This window comes from Lepisosteus oculatus, chromosome 15 (genome assembly GCF_040954835.1).
Source record: "Lepisosteus oculatus isolate fLepOcu1 chromosome 15, fLepOcu1.hap2, whole genome shotgun sequence".
Lineage (NCBI taxonomy): Eukaryota > Metazoa > Chordata > Actinopteri > Semionotiformes > Lepisosteidae > Lepisosteus > Lepisosteus oculatus.
In genome coordinates this window covers 5,678,976-5,697,225 of record NC_090710.1, presented here as the reverse complement: position 1 = coordinate 5,697,225, position 18,250 = coordinate 5,678,976, and the positions used below count along the sequence as shown (strand labels likewise).

The following is an 18,250-nucleotide window of genomic DNA, read 5'->3' as shown; positions in this document are numbered from 1 at the left end:
TTTGTTTTTGCTGATAAAAAGACAATTTGTAAATTAAAGTTGTGAAAGGAAAACAAGATTAAAATATAGATATATATTTTATTGCGCAAAGAATTTGATTTGGTGTGACCCAGTGCAGTGTGAAAACACAGCAGTTAATACACATATTGACTGCCTGGGTTTCCATTATATAGGACACATTATAAAAAAGCATGTAAGAAGTTAGAGAATTAGAAATAACTCAAAAACATCTAAAAGGTTTCAGAAATAAGCTCCATTCTTCAATAAAACCATTTAGTCTGTGGTGATTAAATGCAGAAAACACATTAGCATATCTTAGGTATAGCACAGTAAGTTTTATGTGGTAGATTTTGTGGCTTATTTGTTCAAAAAAGGCATATGTCCTCCTCTGTGCTCTATGGCATATGCACTTTATAGTATATAGTATATTTTTTACATTTAGGTTATTTTTTTCAGGAATGTGCTTTAGAAGTAAAAGCACTTGGTTGGGGGGATTTAACAGTATGTTAAGGATATTTAGGATATTGCTAGTGGAGCAATATTAATCAGCAGGCTACTAATCTTTGGAAAATTATTGGAGATAGCATCATAGAAATGGTATGTGTTTCACTTTGCTCTTTGACAATTATGAAACTCAGCTATAGAACATTTGAATATGAGCATGTGGTGCCAACCTGTTAAGTATAGCATTAATAACCTTAATTGAAATATTGCTTTTGGAAGTTTACAGTCTGTCTTTTAATCTGGGTTCACCTTTAAGGTGTTGGTATCAAAATATGAAAATTAACTGAAAAGTAATTTGTGTGATTTAATTAGTTTAATATCTTAGCATTTCCAAAATTTTGAAAAGTCTGGAGCCATAATTACAAATTAAGTTACAATTCATATTGTTAACTAATTAGGTTTCAGGTCAACAAATAAAGACACAAAAGAGCCAGCATTTGGGCATTACATTTTGTGCTTTATCTCTTCATGCTAGCAATACTGTAGTCACCAAATACATGTTATTTCAATTACTTTTTTTTGTCTTTTTACAAATTATTAGAAGTTTTTAAAAATAATAAAGCCTGAAGTGAGTCTTTAATAAGATGCTGTGAGTGTGATTTTATCCTTCATATTAAAAAAATATATATTACAGAATGTAAGTACTCTGAGCTTTTTTCTCCTGATTGAGAATGGCCTGATTTTGAGTTTCAAGTTCTTGATATAAAGTCAGTATCAGTGCCTCGCTTGATTTTTTTTCCATGCTGGAACAAGAGCAATGTCAGAGTGGTATCCTGCGTTGAAAATAAAATTGAAAGCATGAAGCTTCTGGTCAATTTCTATCGCTCTGACAGGGTTAGTGGAAGTGGGCAAGTATTTTGCAGCTGTCAATAAAGGGTCGCAGAGAAAATCATTAGCTGAGGATTGAGTCTGAAAGTGGATTCATTGAAGTAATACAGAGTTCAATAACTGAAAACAAAGTGCATCCTATTTGCTGTAAAATATCTGCACTATTACTATTAGGGACGGATGATAGGCCTGAGTTCTTCCATTGAGAAGTAATCTAAACTCAATATCAGAGGTGACAGGGCTTTTCTCGTACGGAAGCAGTGTTGAATCTCTCATCTTTCTTTTGTTATATACATAACATCTAGCCTTCTGGACCTTCTTTATTTGATAACATCGTTATTTTTAAGCATCGGATTATTTTGTTATTCCGATCACTTCAAATTGAAATAAAACAGTGCTGATTCCTTATGGTATTTTGCACCAGAATAAATCACCTGCTGTATAGATGTGTACCCTAAATTGTTAGTTTTTTTTAAAGTAATCCCATTTCCTTAGAAAATTTAATTGTGGATTTTTAATTATACTGTAATTTTGCAAACCCTAATCCTTAATGGAAAATGTTTCATAACAGATCTTTTGTTCATCACATTTTGTTGTATTTTACAATCCCTGAACCAATGTATTTTTTTCAATTTTTTGCAATAAATTAATTGTAGATAGATTTGTTTTGATAAAAATGCTGAAATTAGCTGGCACCCATGGATGGAATGATTGAGGTATAGGTCAGTGAGGGTTATAGGTTAATTTAGGTGTATTAATTTAATTGAAACATGGTTGGAACTTTCATAATGCATATCTTTGGCAGTGTACATTAAGGAATATTTTTGTCTGTATGGAGAGAGGGAGTCGGCCTCTGTGCTTTAATATGTGAATGAAAAAATAAAGCAGTCTGTGGATGCATTTTTGGTATTTCACATGTACAATGGCCCTTTCACACAGAAGATCAGCTAAGCCCTTTGAGCACCTCCATCGTCTGCATTATTATACCAGAACAATGTTTAATGAGAGCAGATAAATGGAGTATCATTTGTAGTGAGCCATACTGCATGCTGTACCCACAGAGGAAATCATAAATAATCAATGAAGCGCTCAATGGATATGCAGGGCTGGGGGTTGGTTTGAGGTACAATTTGTATCTGTACAGTGTTCCTTTGGCCACTTTTTCCTTACTGTTGACAGAGTGTCCGAGCAGCCAAGTGGGTATTTAGTCCATCCATTTTAAGTGGGAGACTGGCCTCGGTTCCTACTGTTGTTTTATTCCGATGGCCTTCATACTGGGATTAGATTTCACTACACTCTCCAGGTGCCCTGGACATTTTAGGAGGTAGCGAGTCTTAGGCCAGGGCCTCCCTTTTTTCATGGCATTTCTGTCTCTTTTGGCTTCTTGGATTAATCCTGGTGATCTGAGAAGCCCGGCCGTGCGCAGGCGCTCTTCACCGCCAATCCAGAGAGTATTGCAGAGAGTAGAGCCAAAGCAATCACAATATGCCCCCCACCAGTACTTTGCGTGCGATAGGGGGTCTTCACTAAATTCTCTTTATTCCAGACACAACAGACAAATACAAGCAGGTGCCAGAGTTTAACTCTGATTTTATCTGTTTAAAGTCCTATTTTTGTAACTGAGGTCTAATGATTTTCAAAAATGATATACATTTATTTATTTGCTTTTTTTGAAACTAGCAGGAGTACAAAGACCAGCTGTTTTTTTTTCCTTATTTTGTGAATGGAACAGACAGTAGTACTACAGACAATGAAGCAGAAATCTTTCAGAATCGAGTTGGATATACCAAAGAAAAGCACATATTTATGGCTTTCATTTGTTTCTCTAATTGCTTAAGACAATTCAGTTCCCAGAGAAACCTCTTTTTGATATGTCAGAAAATCCATACTGTAACCTTGGTTTAATTGCTCTGTTTAAATTGTGGTACATGACTTGTTTTGATAGCCTTTCGTTTTATGTGAGGACCCCCTAGGATTTTGCATATTTTCACAACATTTTCAGAAGCTTTTTTTTTTATCATGGGCAGCAGAGAATAACAAAGAGGCTTACATTTGGGTTGTTTCTTAATTAAAAATTTAAAACGGATTAGGCTTCAAACAGTCTTATTATTTCGGCCCCCACAAATCATCAGCGGTATAGGTTACAACATAACGTGGGCAATAATTCAAGCATTTTGGAATAATTTGCAGAAAACCTGCAAATTCCTGCCCTTGAAATACCATTGTTGCTCCTAATATACTCTAAGTTCTCTTTTTAGGTTCCTGGTTTTATGAAATAAGCAGTATTTGTTGGCCTCGTTTGATCCTTTGAGCATGTTGGGCTTAATGTCTGGCCAGTGTTTTTCAAGCAGCAGGTAGTCGGGAACAAGCTGTTGGAGAGTCATCATTCTTTAGTCTAGCTGTTATTCACACACAGATGGAGACCTTATGAACTTTGACAGAGGTCATTTTTAAATTACATATTTAAAATTTCTTGTTTTCATAGGGGCTTTCGAGGGGAGCTGTAGGTTTTGGGGGAAAAAATGTCGTCCAGTTGCGTTGGGTTTATTTTTTTTGCTTTCATTTTGTTTCTGTTATTAAAGTTTTATTTCTTTGGAGATTCTTCACCTCCTTCATGCACATTGAAAATTCAATTATCCGGCTTTCATTCTAGTGTGAGGAAGCACTCCCTCCCCTCCTCCTTTTTTTGAGATCGCTTCCCTCGCTGCCCAGAATAAGCCATGTTTTGAAAGTAGACATTCTGGCAACTAGCCAAAGCTTCCTAGACAAATCTAAGCTGCCTTTTATTGCAGCTTTGTGTACTGTATTATGGAAAAATGAGATGCTATTTTTTCTTGTTCCCCTGAAGTATAATGATAGTAATAGTATTATACAGTAAATGTGTTGTGAGCTCATTTTGGTCACTGACAAGATCCCCAGATTCACAGTCCTTACTCTAATAGGTATTATAGCACAGAGTAAAATTTGCTGTCTTAACCTTCTTTATATTTTATCCAGGCACACCGGCAGTTTGTTTTAAAGCAGGCTGTATTCTGTTGCAGGTGTTCTCATTGGTTTCAATGTGTGTGCGTGTGCATATTTCTAAAAGTTCTTTGAAATGCCTTATGCTCCCAAGAAGAAAAAAAACAGGCTTTCTCTGATTCAATTTAGATAAATCTTTTTCTGTATCCAGTGCTAGTCTGGAGCACTTATACACTGCTAGTCATCTTTAATGTTTCCTTTTAAGACATCATTTTTTTTTTCCTTCTCAGTGGTCATCCAACAAGCTTTGTAGTATCAGAGTAGCTGGTTCAGAGTGAATTAGGATACTCCTGGCAGTGTTTGATATAAGGTCCGTTGGGGCAATCAATTGATACAGCGAAATCCCTAGCATCTGTCCTCAACCATCATCTCGCCAGGGATCCATTGGATGTGTCGAAAAAGCACGAGACTATCTGGTTTCACACTATAACATGTTACATTTTCTATTCAGTGACACTTTGAAAATGGACTAGATTTCTTTTGCTTTTAGTCTAAACTGCAGTAGTGGCATCAAATTCCAATTGCACATCTTGTTCATAAATGATACTTTTTTAATCGTAGACTTTTTAAAGAGGATTGAGGACAGGACAGATTTCGGTATGACGCTGTGGCTCAGAAAATAAAGAGCACAGGGAGGTTTTATGTTTCAAATGGTGTTTTTATTTGCAGAAGGGTTATTGGAAAACTTTGACTGCTTATAATAAGGCCACTGCAAACTCCAGAGAACCGTGGTGACCTGAACTGGTCCTGTGACACCAGGTGGCGTGAAGACTGATCTTGTTTTAATCAAACGGTCAAAATCTCCTCATTGAGCCAGTTGTGTAGCACAGGGTATGGATAGCTCCTCAACAGCTCTAGGAGGTAAAAATGTCATATTTCAATCAGACTGAGCCTCATTCTATGTGTCACGACCACTTTCAGCGTCTGCCACACACAGAGAGCCGGGAAACTCACACCAGCAGAGGGCTGGGCAAAAACAACTGTATATAAGTATATTCAGAGCTCGGGCTTGCTTCAGGGCAGGAGAAGATCTCTCGCATTCTGGAAGAAAAGCAAGCCATGCTGAATGAAAAAGATTTGGGCTCGGGGGTGGTTGGGCTGCAGTATTATGTTTATCACTGTTGTCAAAAAGTGTGTCAGAGATATTGTGAATGCCTTTCTTTCTCATTTAATTATTTAATTGAATTATTGTTAGTGATTTGTGCAGACAGCAGTGTTTGAGTAATGAAATAGTTCAGTCTCAGGATTGCAAACCTCTCCACACCATGAAGAAAAACCTTGAAGAGGGAGGCTGGGTAGTTGTCATATTTTTCCCCACGATCTTGTGACAAAAAGCTTAAATGATATGAAGCCAGCCTACTCGACTGCATTGCCTGGGACATACCTTATTTCTGGGGGAGATCATTCTGTGGATAGAATATTCTAGGAAAAGAAGATTGTGATGTCCTTTAAAATATGCATTAGGCTTTTTTTAAACTAAGACATGCATAACCTTAAATAGTTTGCTTTATTTTGAATCCGTTTAGTTAGAATGCATGAATTCTCAGGAATTCCTTTTATTTTAAATTAAGTATATACCAGTATACCTGTTTATACTTGACTTTTCTATTGCAAAGGTTTTCCCATAGTTGTTACTGATAGACAGAGACCAGGTAATTAAATATAGATGTACTAAGAGGCTTAAATTTAATGCCATTTTCTTCTGATATTCAGAACTTTGTCAGAACTCTTTATGGGATTTGGGAAATTTTTCATTTTGGATTTCTTTGTGACTGAAGCATTTTTCTCTGGTTTCTTTTCTAGGTGTAACACATAACATTCCTCTTTTACGAGAGATAATTGGGCACCCCCGATTTGTTAAAGGTGATATCAGCACAAAATTCCTCCCAGAAGTCTACCCCGAAGGATTTAAAGGTAAAATACTTTTTTAACCATATATGTAGTTTATTAGTCCATAGAGCACTACCCAAAGGTTTTGGAAACACCATGTAGCTAGAAAAGAGATCAATTGTTCATTCTTTGAGACCATAGCTCCTAGATTTTTAATGATATTATAATATTTATACATAACTGAACAGATACCTGCCTCCATAAATAAATAGATATTTATAAAATAGATATTGATGTTGAAATTGGCTTGCAGCCCAATTTTACAGGGAAAGCCAGTAAAACCTGTGAGTAAAGATGATAGGAAGTGAACAAATGTTGTTTTACTTCGAGTATGTACATTCTGGTATCACAGTTTCTTTCTTCTGCAGTCACTCCTAAAATGCAAGTGGCATCTGAAGCAAGTACCCTTCTCCCTGACATTGTCAGGGAATGGGCATACCCTTTCCAATAGGTATTGTCTTGTAAAAGGAGGATGAAGCTGACTGCCACTTCACTTATGAGATAACTTATCAATGCCAGCAATACATTTTTAAAGAGAAGACAGTTGGAATAAGAAAATATTATAAATCATGCAAATCACCAGTTAATGTCCCCAGATTTTCCGAATGACGTGTACAAACATTTGTAATATTTTGAAGAGCAAGCTTACTAGCATACAGAGAAATCAACACATTTGATCTAAGCTGTTTACCAGGCAGCTTACATCCTATAGTTTTACAGTTATCCATATAAATTGGGACACATTGCGTGGCTATCACTTTGCAGTATATGTTAAGGCATGTAAACATATAAATTGATCTAGGGATATTGTTCCTCTCTTTTAGTTATTACTATGTAGGGTTGTAAGTAATTCAAATTTTCATATTCAGATTTTTTTAAAGAAATCTTTTTAATTTTATATCAGGTGCTTTCTTTACTCTTAAAGGATGTATATACATTTGAGCCTGTACAAATGGTTGTATAGTTTACAGTTACACAGATGATTAACAGCCTTAGAATCTGAGAGAAGTACAGTATATGAAAAATGTACCACAAGAAGGTTAAAGCAGTGTTGGAACAAGCAGGGTAGAGCAAGAAGTTCCATTTTTATTCCCTGTAGCTTCAAGTTATGTTTTCTCAACATGAAAAATAAAGCCCAACTCCTAACGTTTTTGGCACTGTGGATAAATCCTTAAAACACATTAAAAAGTACTTTGAAACCAAGACAGAGCAGTGATTTGTCATTTAGTGGGCTATTTATATTTTTTAAGTTCATTACAAGCTGAAACTATGGTGGGTAAATAGGACTTTGATCATGTTGGCTTAATTGGAATATGTGGTTCTACAAGGTGGGCTCAATAAACTCAGAAAAAGTATTTACTGAGTAAATCGTACTTCAATTTTCCCTTTGTTTTAACTGTTTTACAAGTTAATAAATCCCCTTCTGGGTATGTTTAGTCCTTTTCCCCCCTGTAGAGTTCAATAAATAAGCCATGACATGAAATACATCTACACAGCAAGTGATACATTCAATAATATATTTAGTGGATCCTTAAGTTTGCTTTATAAAGTTACCTCTCATTAAGTTATATTGAATAAAAACTCTAGTGACATGCATTCTAAAATTTAAACTGACATTAAAACATAAGAAATGCCAGTCTAGCACCTTTGGGTGGTTAGTAATAACAATTTAATAATCTAAAATAGATAATGAGCTAGATTGTATATTTAGGTTTGTGAACCTTTATATTTTTTTAAACCTAGAAGCATCCCAGTGTTGTTTTAATGTAAATTTATCCAGAAAAAGTAAAGATAGTTCAGTTGCTGTTTAAAGTTAACCTCAACAGAAATCCATACATAATGAAAACAATATCACACACTTCAATTCTTTCAATCTGTGATTTTCATATTATTTTCTTATGTTATATCATTTGATTTAAAGTTTAGTATCAAGGGATTGTTTTATAACAAAACTATCTCAAGGAAATGAAACTGGCTTTTCTGTATAGAGTTTAATCAAAGCCCATATTATTATGTTAATATTCATTCATTTTTTAACAGCTTACATCTCTTAGCAGTACAGTTAAGCCAACAGTCTTAGAATAAAAAAATCCATTATTTCCTCTCTATGATGTGCCAGTCCAATGTGTCTCACTCCTTAGCATGGCTTGTAATGTAATCCATCATTTGAAAATTAAACTTTTCTGTAGCAGGTTCATATATTGCCAAGACGTCCTTGAAAAGTAGCGCTACACATGTTGAAGCAAAGTCATTCAGTCCCTGAAAAGAACAAGGCATGCCAAAGCTAAGCTTCTGGGGATGGCAGCATGTGGAGAATCTGCCATTTCTAAACGGGGGGAAAAAAAAAGAAAACAAAAGAACTAAACATTGTAAAACTACACTGACTGTGTGTGGGAATCTGCTGTTTGGATGCTATGCTGAAATTTATCTCACAGACTAATCTTAGGTTGTGAGTTAGTTTCAAGTTTAAAGTCACTTTAAGTGTGATTCATTTTTGAAAGTTTATAAACAAGGAGTCTTTTGACACTCCACGGTATTAGAATATTTAGTTGGATGACAACCGGTGCATATTAAAACTTTATTAGTAAAACAATGACAATATCAACATCTTAGGTAAAGTATTTTCTGTGGAAGTTTGTTTTTTTCTTCAGTTTTTTTTCTCCAGAAAGGGGTTCATATTCTCAGTGCATCAGACATTGATGTTGTTTTTCCTCTGCCTAGGCCATCAGTTAACGGATTCAGAGCAGGAGGAGTTGGTTGCATCTGCTGCCTCCTTGTTTGTAGCAACTCAACTGAGATCTCAGAGGTTTTTAGGCAGCTTGAGGTAAGTGAACTACAGTCCAGTGCAACTTGCTTTAACCTTCGAAATCCTTTGTGGTAGCTGAAGTTGGCTCCTCCGATTAACTTTATAACTTTCCATTTTAAAAAGGAGTCCTCTTCATGGTTTTCTTTCCCTGTCATTCACTATGCTGGCAGGGGAAAGACACCTTGCTGGCTGTGCTACCACAGCCTAAAAACTCTTTACCAATCCGTTTATGTGTGTCTATTAGATGCTTCGGCTGCATAAGACCCTACTAAATCCCTTGTGTTGCACCGATCTATGACATGGTGAGACGCCCATATCTTGTCAGTGCACAGCTCTGTATCCTAGCGAGCAGTGAATTATCCTAAAGTTGAATCATCCATTGTGCTATAAATGTCACTGATTGCTTTCGAACCAAGATCAGCCATGAGTGACAGTCGTACAGCAAGGGCAAAGTTCTCTCTCAGTATTAAGAACCTTCTAGCTGACACGTCCGAGTAATAACTGTGATGATCTCTTGTACGGTGCATAATTAAATACTGATCCTTTTTTTTTCTTGAAGGTGCATAGTTTCAAATAATCTTCTTTATATAAAAGTTGATTAGTGAGCAAGTTAGATTGCTGCTGTTCTTGTTTTCCATTCCTCACAAGCCAGTGGAGGAATGGATTAATTTTATTTATGTTTTCCACTGCAGAAGAACAATAGCTCCAAGGGGGAGACCTCTCCAACTTCACCCCAGTTGTAGTGACCCTGCTGTATCACAAACTCACAGATCACATTGATTTTATGTCACACTGACTTGGGGTGGGTCTGTGGTCAGGGAAAGCAGGAACTGATAACTAGTACCCCGCTATCTTATGTTGAAGAGCGTATACTTTGATGAGAAAAACATGACCATAAGAGAGCACACTGAACTCGAACTAGTGAGGTACAAAGTAGACTAATTTTCTTATTGCACAAAGTGACAGTTCCTGGAGGAATCTTAACAAGTCCAATTAATTAGGGCTCAGAATGCCTTTAACCCTCGATAACTCATTTAAGCATCTAACCTACTTGAAAAACGCAGGCATACTTATTAATTTCCAAGGGAATTCATTTATCGGCTTGGGCTTCCATGAGGGATGCCTTTGTACACTTAGCATGAGGACTTCAAAGATAGAATTTCACTGAAAAAAAAGATTTCAGCCCAAGTTATGTATGGGTTCTGTGTTCTACAGATACTTCAGCAGGTAACATTTTTTTTACCCAGGGATTTAGTTGATTATAATATGATGATGGGGGGATGTTGTGAATTATTGTGGATGTGTTGTTGGAGTTTCTTTTTGGGGGGGGGGGGGGGGGATCTGTCTGTATTTGGTTGAAAATAAAAAAAATGATGTTATAATTTAAAATCTTTTGTGATTTTGGCATGGTACTGTGTATTTCATCTGTACCAGCTGTTGCCTGGTGTTACAATGTGTGTGTCTGACTGTGTGCCTGTGAGGTTTTTTTATAGCTGAATGTAAAAGCAGAAAGAAGCACCCGCCCTTTGTGAATTTCCTCCCTTAAAACTGACAGTTATCTGTCATGGGTTTCCTTCGCTATTCAGAATAGGTTTTCAGGCTTACTATACAAAGGATCACTGGTGCCACCAGGGTCATTCATGAGTGTATTTAGCTGTGATATATAGATAATGGGGGGGACACATATTTCCTGCAGGAAACGGCTATGAATGATGGATGGTTGTTTCATTGTTAAACCTTAACCCTGATTTTGTTTAACTTTCCCTATTTGTTCAATGACACACGAGCAAAGCTGGTGCCCACCCAAGTCCATTTCACTCTGAAGTGCCAGATGTCCACTTGATTAGGTCTTTATGTCTGTGTTAAGGCTGTAATTTGGAATTTCATTTGAGTACATCCAAATAAAGCGGACTCGGGTACTGTGCGTCATTGAAACGTATCTGAGGCTTGGCTACGATTTTGTTTTCACTGGCGGATTAGAAATTGAGAGGGTCTCTGCTCAGGTGTGGCTACATTTTACTATCTCGTGGGTCCACTAATGTTATGTTTATGCTTTTATGCCCAATTGCCTGCTGCACTTCTTGTGTGGTGCTTGTTTTGGCCGAGGGGAAAGTTTTCCTCATTTCTGTATGGGCTGCAACCTTTTTGTCCCTTTGTGATTGTGAGCACATCCAGCTTTGAACACAATCAAAGATCACCAGAAGTTTCTGAAGGAATAATGTACTGTGAACTATAATGAATAATGAAAAGTGAACTATCCAAACATAATTGTGTGTACATAATCTTTATATATGCATAGAAATACACCTTAATTGTTAAACAATGTTTTTGACGGTAACATCTCTTCATCTTATTGGGTGATTGCTTGATCTTCTAGATTATAATACTTTAAAAGATAGATTGGCGAAATATTTATTCATCTCCATTAAGACTACTAGAGATATGAGGTGCCAATATTTACAGTATTGTGTGTGCCTGTAGGTGTATAACGTATATGTATAAATTTTGCTGCTATTGTTAGTAGTAGCTCAGTAAATGCGATCTTGAATTTGTGCATCACTAAATAATAAGATATTTCTATCTAAATTCAAAATATCAATTTCTTTGTATAGTATTAGAACATATTTCCTAGCTACTGTCCGCAATTTGTATGTCTTAAAATACACAAATATAGAATAGAAACAGATGCTTTTAAAATAGTAATTTGCTCCTTGAATCAAAAAGAAATTAAAAAATGATGAATAAATGAGTCAATTATTCATGACTGTCCCAATAAAAAGAAAAAATGTGGAAGTTCTGTTTTTGGACTCTTTGTGCCTTTCTTGTCCTTAAGGAAGGAAACCAGCTGACATATAGTCACTTCATCTTAGAAAAAAAAATACACTATCTCTACGATTATTATTTCTAAAAGAATTGCTCCCGTTCAACAGAAATCAGGACCCACCAGTAACCTTTAGTGAGTTTGTAGATTTATTCTAATAAGTACTCTGCTTTTGACAGGTTAAAGCTTGACCTTTTGTGCTTTAGAGATACCTTGGTGTCAGCATCCTTGTGTTCCTTGTCTAGTTTTATCGGCAGGGAAAATAAAATGTAAATTAAATGCAGCATAAAAATAGATGATAGGGCTTGTACCTCTCATTCCTATAATACAGCTTTTTTGCACTGACTGTGTTGAAGACTGGTCACAGTAACCAAACGGGCACAGCATATAATTTTACGTTTTAGAAAAGCATTAGCTTGCATTTGAGCTGTTTGTGCATCAAACATTTGTCCCAAGTGTGTGAGCACCAAGCAGTTTAACATGATGTAGGGTGGTAATGTATGTTGGGTTACGGCTAGGTTTGCACTGTAATATACTCGTCCCAGAAGAGTGATATTCAGAAATTGTGGGTGTTTTGGGTTTTTCTCATTTTCTCGATAAAGATAGGCTGTTTGATGTTTGATCTTGTCTCGTTCTTTCCAAAAGCTTGAGAGGCAGCATTAGAGCCATTGTTGTACGACTGTTTCTGTGTTCCCCCGCAATGATTCTAAAAGCTTTTGCACACTTCATCAGTATTATTGTAATTCTTTTGCTGTAGGTTATTTGGCAGCTGCTGCACCCCACTGGCAAATTCTATTCATACCTCCCTTCCTTTCACCACTGCCATTGGAGAATTGATTTTTCTCTTCTCTCCCCTAACCTTCCCCTATTCATTTTGGATTGTTCGATATGAAACATTTTAATTTCTCATCGTACAACCATTCGGATAACAATCAGTGTTTCTTTCTTTTTTTTATTTTCTTTTAACCAGTCAAGGGGATAAAGGGAAAATAAATCCCATCGTACTTGACGTTTCCTGTGTTAAAAAAAATTGAAGCAAGACAAAATAAAATGTTTAATCCATTGGAGGGTGATTGTGTCCCAGACAAATTGATAGCGACAGCCTTTTCTAAAGAGCTTATAAGTTTAAACCCATATGAAATTAACCATGACAGAAATCATGCATAACCAAGTTACTTTGGTGTCCAAAATATAATTGCATGTAGGAACTGAGATATAGAGTTACCAGTGTGCTTGTCTACAAGCTTGGTCTGTGACTACATGTGTCCATATCTCTCCCAGAGTCTTTTGATCACCTCAGCATGTAGCCATGGTGCTGTCCCCACTATATAGTGCAGTGAATGCTTAGTAATTTGTTAGTTTCACATCTTATGAAATTTAATGGCCATGCTTCTGAAAGCACATGCCAAGGTGTCTATGTCCATAAGCAGTACTCTTACCCGGTCTATGCAACCATTGTCCTGTTTTTTTGCTATAGATGCATCGTCTCATATAGTAAAACCTTGATATCAGTGTGTTCTGCATTCATGATTTTGTCTATTTGAGCAAAGTTTGTAGTGACCACCTTTTCCATATTTGTGGACTAAATTTGCTTATTGCTGTACTCCTGCACAGTAGGAGAGAAAATGCAGGCTCCCATTTCTGCAGCTCTTGCACCTCTTGGATCTGCTTCTGTCTCTATAGTAAGGGCAAAGCCTGATTCCGAAAAAGCGAACATGTCTATGTAGAAGTGCATCATGGTTTATGCTTTATTCAGGTTCTTTTAGGAAAGCGTTAGATCTGCATTTTGTGTAGATCTGTTATCAGAGTAGTTTCTGTATGTGACTCAGTGTTATGGGAAAAAAAAGAAAAAAGTTGAAGAATAGTGGTTCCCTACGCTATGACAGTCTCAATTCTTGTGTGTCCTGTAGAAAAAGATAGTAAAAAAAATTCTCAGAAAGACAATCAGACAAACCGCAGGAGCACGAGAGCAAGTTGTTTTAGAAGGAAGGGATTGAGTGCACTTAATTTACTTTCATGTCATTTATTACTGTGCTGCAGTAATCTCATAGTTTATCACAGTATATTAGTGCTGTATTTATAATAACTAATACAGGGTAAGCTATAATATCATAATAGTGATCTAATTTATTTGCTTACACATGCAGTACCTGGAATTAGAGGGGAAAGGCGATTCTTTTTGAAGTTTTCAGTAATCATTTTCATTTAAAAAAATTAATACCAATGCTTTCTAACACTATTTCTGAAATAGTTAACAGATATAACAATAATAAGACTACAGAAATGCTTGTTGCATGAGCCAGGGAAACATACCCCGTTTTACCTATAAAGTATTAAGTCCCTCATTAGTGCAAAAACACTATTCTTGGAAACTTCAAGGTACCTTACCCTTGCAGATACCGAAGTTTTAATATGACATTGAATAGTAGGCAAGTTTCCTTGCTTGTAAATGCAGACCATGCAGTAGATCTTTATTTCTGTTGAGTTTCCATGCTGAACTCCACACTGATATACACAATATTCCACTCAAAGTATTGCATTCATTATGATTATGATCTACAGCAGACATCCTGGGGATGAACAGAATATACGGTAGAATTGCATTTTGCGCAATATATTTTTATGTGAATTTGTGTATATGCAGTCGGCAACAAAGAAATAAATGAAAAATCACACAGTGTGGGAAATCTAGTGTGGGACACACCTGCGCTATGCTTTGGGGACTAGTTATAGAGCCTAAAGCACGCTGGTGCTTTCTTTAACAATGCTTTCTTTATCGTGTGGCATCACCTTCAATATGGCAATAAACCAAAAACGAGTCCAAAGGGGAAGGGCAAGTCAGGAAAATTGATTTAACTTGTTTAAGAAAGTTGAACAAAAGGGTCTAAGGGGGATATTCTGATTATATGCAATTTTGGGTATACCAGTATGTCCACTAGGAACCTTACTACCATGTAAAATGTGAGTCTACTGCATATTGATGAAAGATGCTTCACAAAATGTAGCACATGGCACAATTTTCCATTTTGCAGAGTTTAATGGGAAGTGTTCTGTTTGACTGATACTGAGGAGATTAAATTCTGTTAAAGAGACGCATTTTATTAATCTGTCTGAAAGGACGTTTCAGAACAGATATTGATTGTGGTACTGAGCTATACCTGTTGGCAAGGTATTGGCTTCCTACCATATTTGACAGAGGAGAGCTTATACCTTTTTCTTCAGCCCATGCCCGTGTGTAGAAGATATGTCAAAAAGCCTTGTGAAGATGAATGGCATGTGGAAATGCTGAGAAAGGTAGATTGGTATCTGGCAATCATTGGCTGTCATAGATAAGTCTGACTTTAAACTCCAGTATATGTACAAGGAATGTGGTGGAAGCCATTTAAAACTTGAAAGCTGCTTTCTTTGAAGTTTAAATAGGGAGGAGCAGGTAAAAACCTGCCTATTGTGTCGTCTTTGTTTTCCTATTGATTACATTTGGAAGCGGTCTGCAGCAGGACTGTGCACCCTGTTGCTGCCAGAATGGAAAATGAATTGCTACATAGGCTAGAAAAAAAACTATTGCTAGTGGCAAGCTTGATAGCCAGTCTAGCTGTGACCCTGTAGACTGACCATTGTCTATGCATTCCTCTGTACAATTCTATATAATCATGTTGAATATGATGCAAGATGCCAGAATTTGCAAAGACGTTAAACTAGTATTATTCACATTAACCTTATTTTAACCAGGTTCTTAAAAGCCACTTGTTTCAGGACATTCTGGCATTGATTTTCTCCCTGTTGAAAACTTTCTTTTTTTAACTTCAACTGCATGCACGCTAAGTGAAAGTTTCCACTAATTTAGAAGCTGTCGTGTTCAGATCGTTTCTTCGTTTCTGTTACCTACAGTATGTGCACACTTAAACAGATGCACAGAGTGTAAAAAGCAAATGTATATAGAAGTAAGACCCCCTTATATTCTTTAAGAATTAGTGAAGTCTAGGAAAAAAATCTAGAGGCAGGCATAAAATCTGGAGATTAACAATGTTTGACCATAATAATTTTCTTGTCTCTCCGAGTAGATTTCAAGAGGGAAATGTATTTAGATTTATGTGTATTGGCTTTTATTTTTTTTTGTTTTTCACCAAAGAGTTCAGGATTCTGAAAACTGAAGGTGTGTTTTTCTATTTATTCTACCTCCTGTGAAAGAAATTTATAAATATAATTTTGCACTTTGACGAGCAGATGCTATTGATTACAATTTTTGGTAAGAACATATTTGCCAGTAACATGTGACAACACGTGACAAATGGTACATATCAGTGTTATTCCACTAGGGAGGCATCTTGAGGGATTCTAATGAAGAACCTGGAAAATCTTCTTTGGAGTGTTGCGATTTTAATATTTTAGGAGAAGACATGACAGCAATGTCAATTTCAAAAGATTAGCAGTGCTGTGCCTTCCAGTTTTATGAAGTGAAATTCTCATCTGCCAAGTCGGAAGGTAAACTGGGATACATTAATATATTTTTATTACTATTTTCCTTACTATCCAGGCCAGGAGAGAAGTTGTACCCCAGGCTCCCTGGAGGGCAGATTTGAATTGGCATCAACAGTTTCCTGGTTTCCTCCCAGAAGGTGATACCCCAGTGTTAAACAGAACTTTGTCCCTTTCACAGAATGACAATAGGATCTCCCCATTGTACAGTTAATGAATATTTTCTGTTTTGGAGGGCAGAAAAATGAGGCAGAGTTATTTCTCTTAAATGAAAATCAATTTTCTTTCTGCCTGATGGAGGCTGCGAGGCCGTCTCTAATCCCCCGCTCAGAGCACAGGTGTTTCTTTTAATGGCTAGCCTGCATTACTGCTGCGGAGTGCTGGACGAAACTGGGTCATATCAATTGTAAAAACCTACACAGGTCACCTAGAAGCATGTTTGCCTCTGAATGAGCCCAATTTTCTCTGATTTAGCCATATCAATCCTTTTCCATTTCGTGTAATGTTGTCTGTCTTTGTGTAGGTTCATCTTGGAGTTCACATTTACATTTTGCAGTGACCTTTTGTTTTAAAAAAATTCTTACTTTAAATGAAGCTTGAGCAATCTGTTCTTAGAATATTGATACTGGTGTCGATGAGTTCTCTCACTTGAGTATAATATCTTGAAACATTTACCTTAATTGAAGCTTTTGAGCTCCATATTTGAACCAAAATCAGAGGAGAGGTTATTATATGGTAATTATGTTTGCTCTTAATGCAGAATTATTTGAATTGTCATTTTGTCGACTGTATGTTTGAAAATCCTTTTCTTTCATTGGCAGTGAATTTAATGTGAGATCTGATTAAAACGAAAACCCATTTTCAGAGAGGAACCTCTTTTCTCACACCACCAACCAAGCAGAACAAGACATAGATATATAATGATTCCTTGAGTAACTGGAGTCTCTGGGAGGGTACTGAGAGTGTTATTAACAGTGTTAATATTGCATATAATTGTTTTTTAGTAAAGATTTGTGGGGCCAGATCAAGATCTCTGTAAAAAAAAAAACGCAAAGTGTTTTGTTGCTTTAGTTTGAAGTTTCCAGGTAATACATGGCTTAGCAGATATCAGCCCTTAACCCTTTAATGTTTAAAAGAAAATATTAGCTTAACATAATTGTTTTGGGGTGATTTCAGAGCAAAGAGCAGGAAGCTGTGAACACTGAAAGTTTGAGATTTTGAAAAGAGGCACAGGCATACTTTGCAAATAATGTTATACTGTTTAACCAAAACATGTGATGTCAGTATGATATGTGCTGAGAATTTTTAATATTGCTTCAGTTTAAATTTTGTAACTTTGAAATTTGAAAGAAATTACTAATTTTTATAGGTCAATTAATGCTCAGATGCTAACAGTCAACACATACTGGCAATTATTGCAGGTATAAAGAAGTGTATTTAGAAATCTATAGAGATATTCGCATATTTCTTGCTGTTTTATTGAAAACTGTTAAAAAAATAGAGATGATTATCATGATTGTAAAAGTGTTCAACATGTTTGACACATGGCATTATGTCATGATCACACAGTCTTGCAACATGGAAGTCTGAAAAGCTTCAGATACAAAGCCTCCTTTTACAAAACCATGTCCTGTAAATCTGTAAAAATCTCATCAAGTCTCAGACAAGAAGTATCTGATATATGATTTCAACATTTGGTATTAAAAACCCTGAGGAAAAATGTTAGAAACCAGGTTTTGTTTTTAGAATTACAGGGAAATGTGTTCCTTGCGATGCATTTTCTTTTTGCCTTAAAGAACCCCTTGCCTTTTATTTTCTTTGGTGCCATATTCCTGTTTGAAAACCCTCCATTTGATTCCTTGCCTCTTATTTTTGTGTTCGTGATGTCTGTTTTATTTAATCTA

The 18,250-nt window shown here is 36.2% G+C and overlaps 1 protein-coding gene across 4 annotated transcripts in view; it reads left to right on the top strand.

Moving 5' to 3' along the window:
• The window catches only part of pcca (propionyl-CoA carboxylase subunit alpha), a 193,249-nt gene that overhangs the window by 103,082 nt on the left and 71,917 nt on the right, over positions 1-18,250 (top strand). For all 4 annotated transcript variants that reach the window (XM_015363424.2, XM_015363423.2, XM_015363422.2 and 1 more), the window contains 2 exons: positions 6,157-6,267; positions 8,965-9,067. In XM_015363424.2, coding sequence (XP_015218910.1) covers positions 6,157-6,267; positions 8,965-9,067 — 214 coding nt within the window. The remainder of the gene's footprint in view (positions 1-6,156; positions 6,268-8,964; positions 9,068-18,250) is intronic.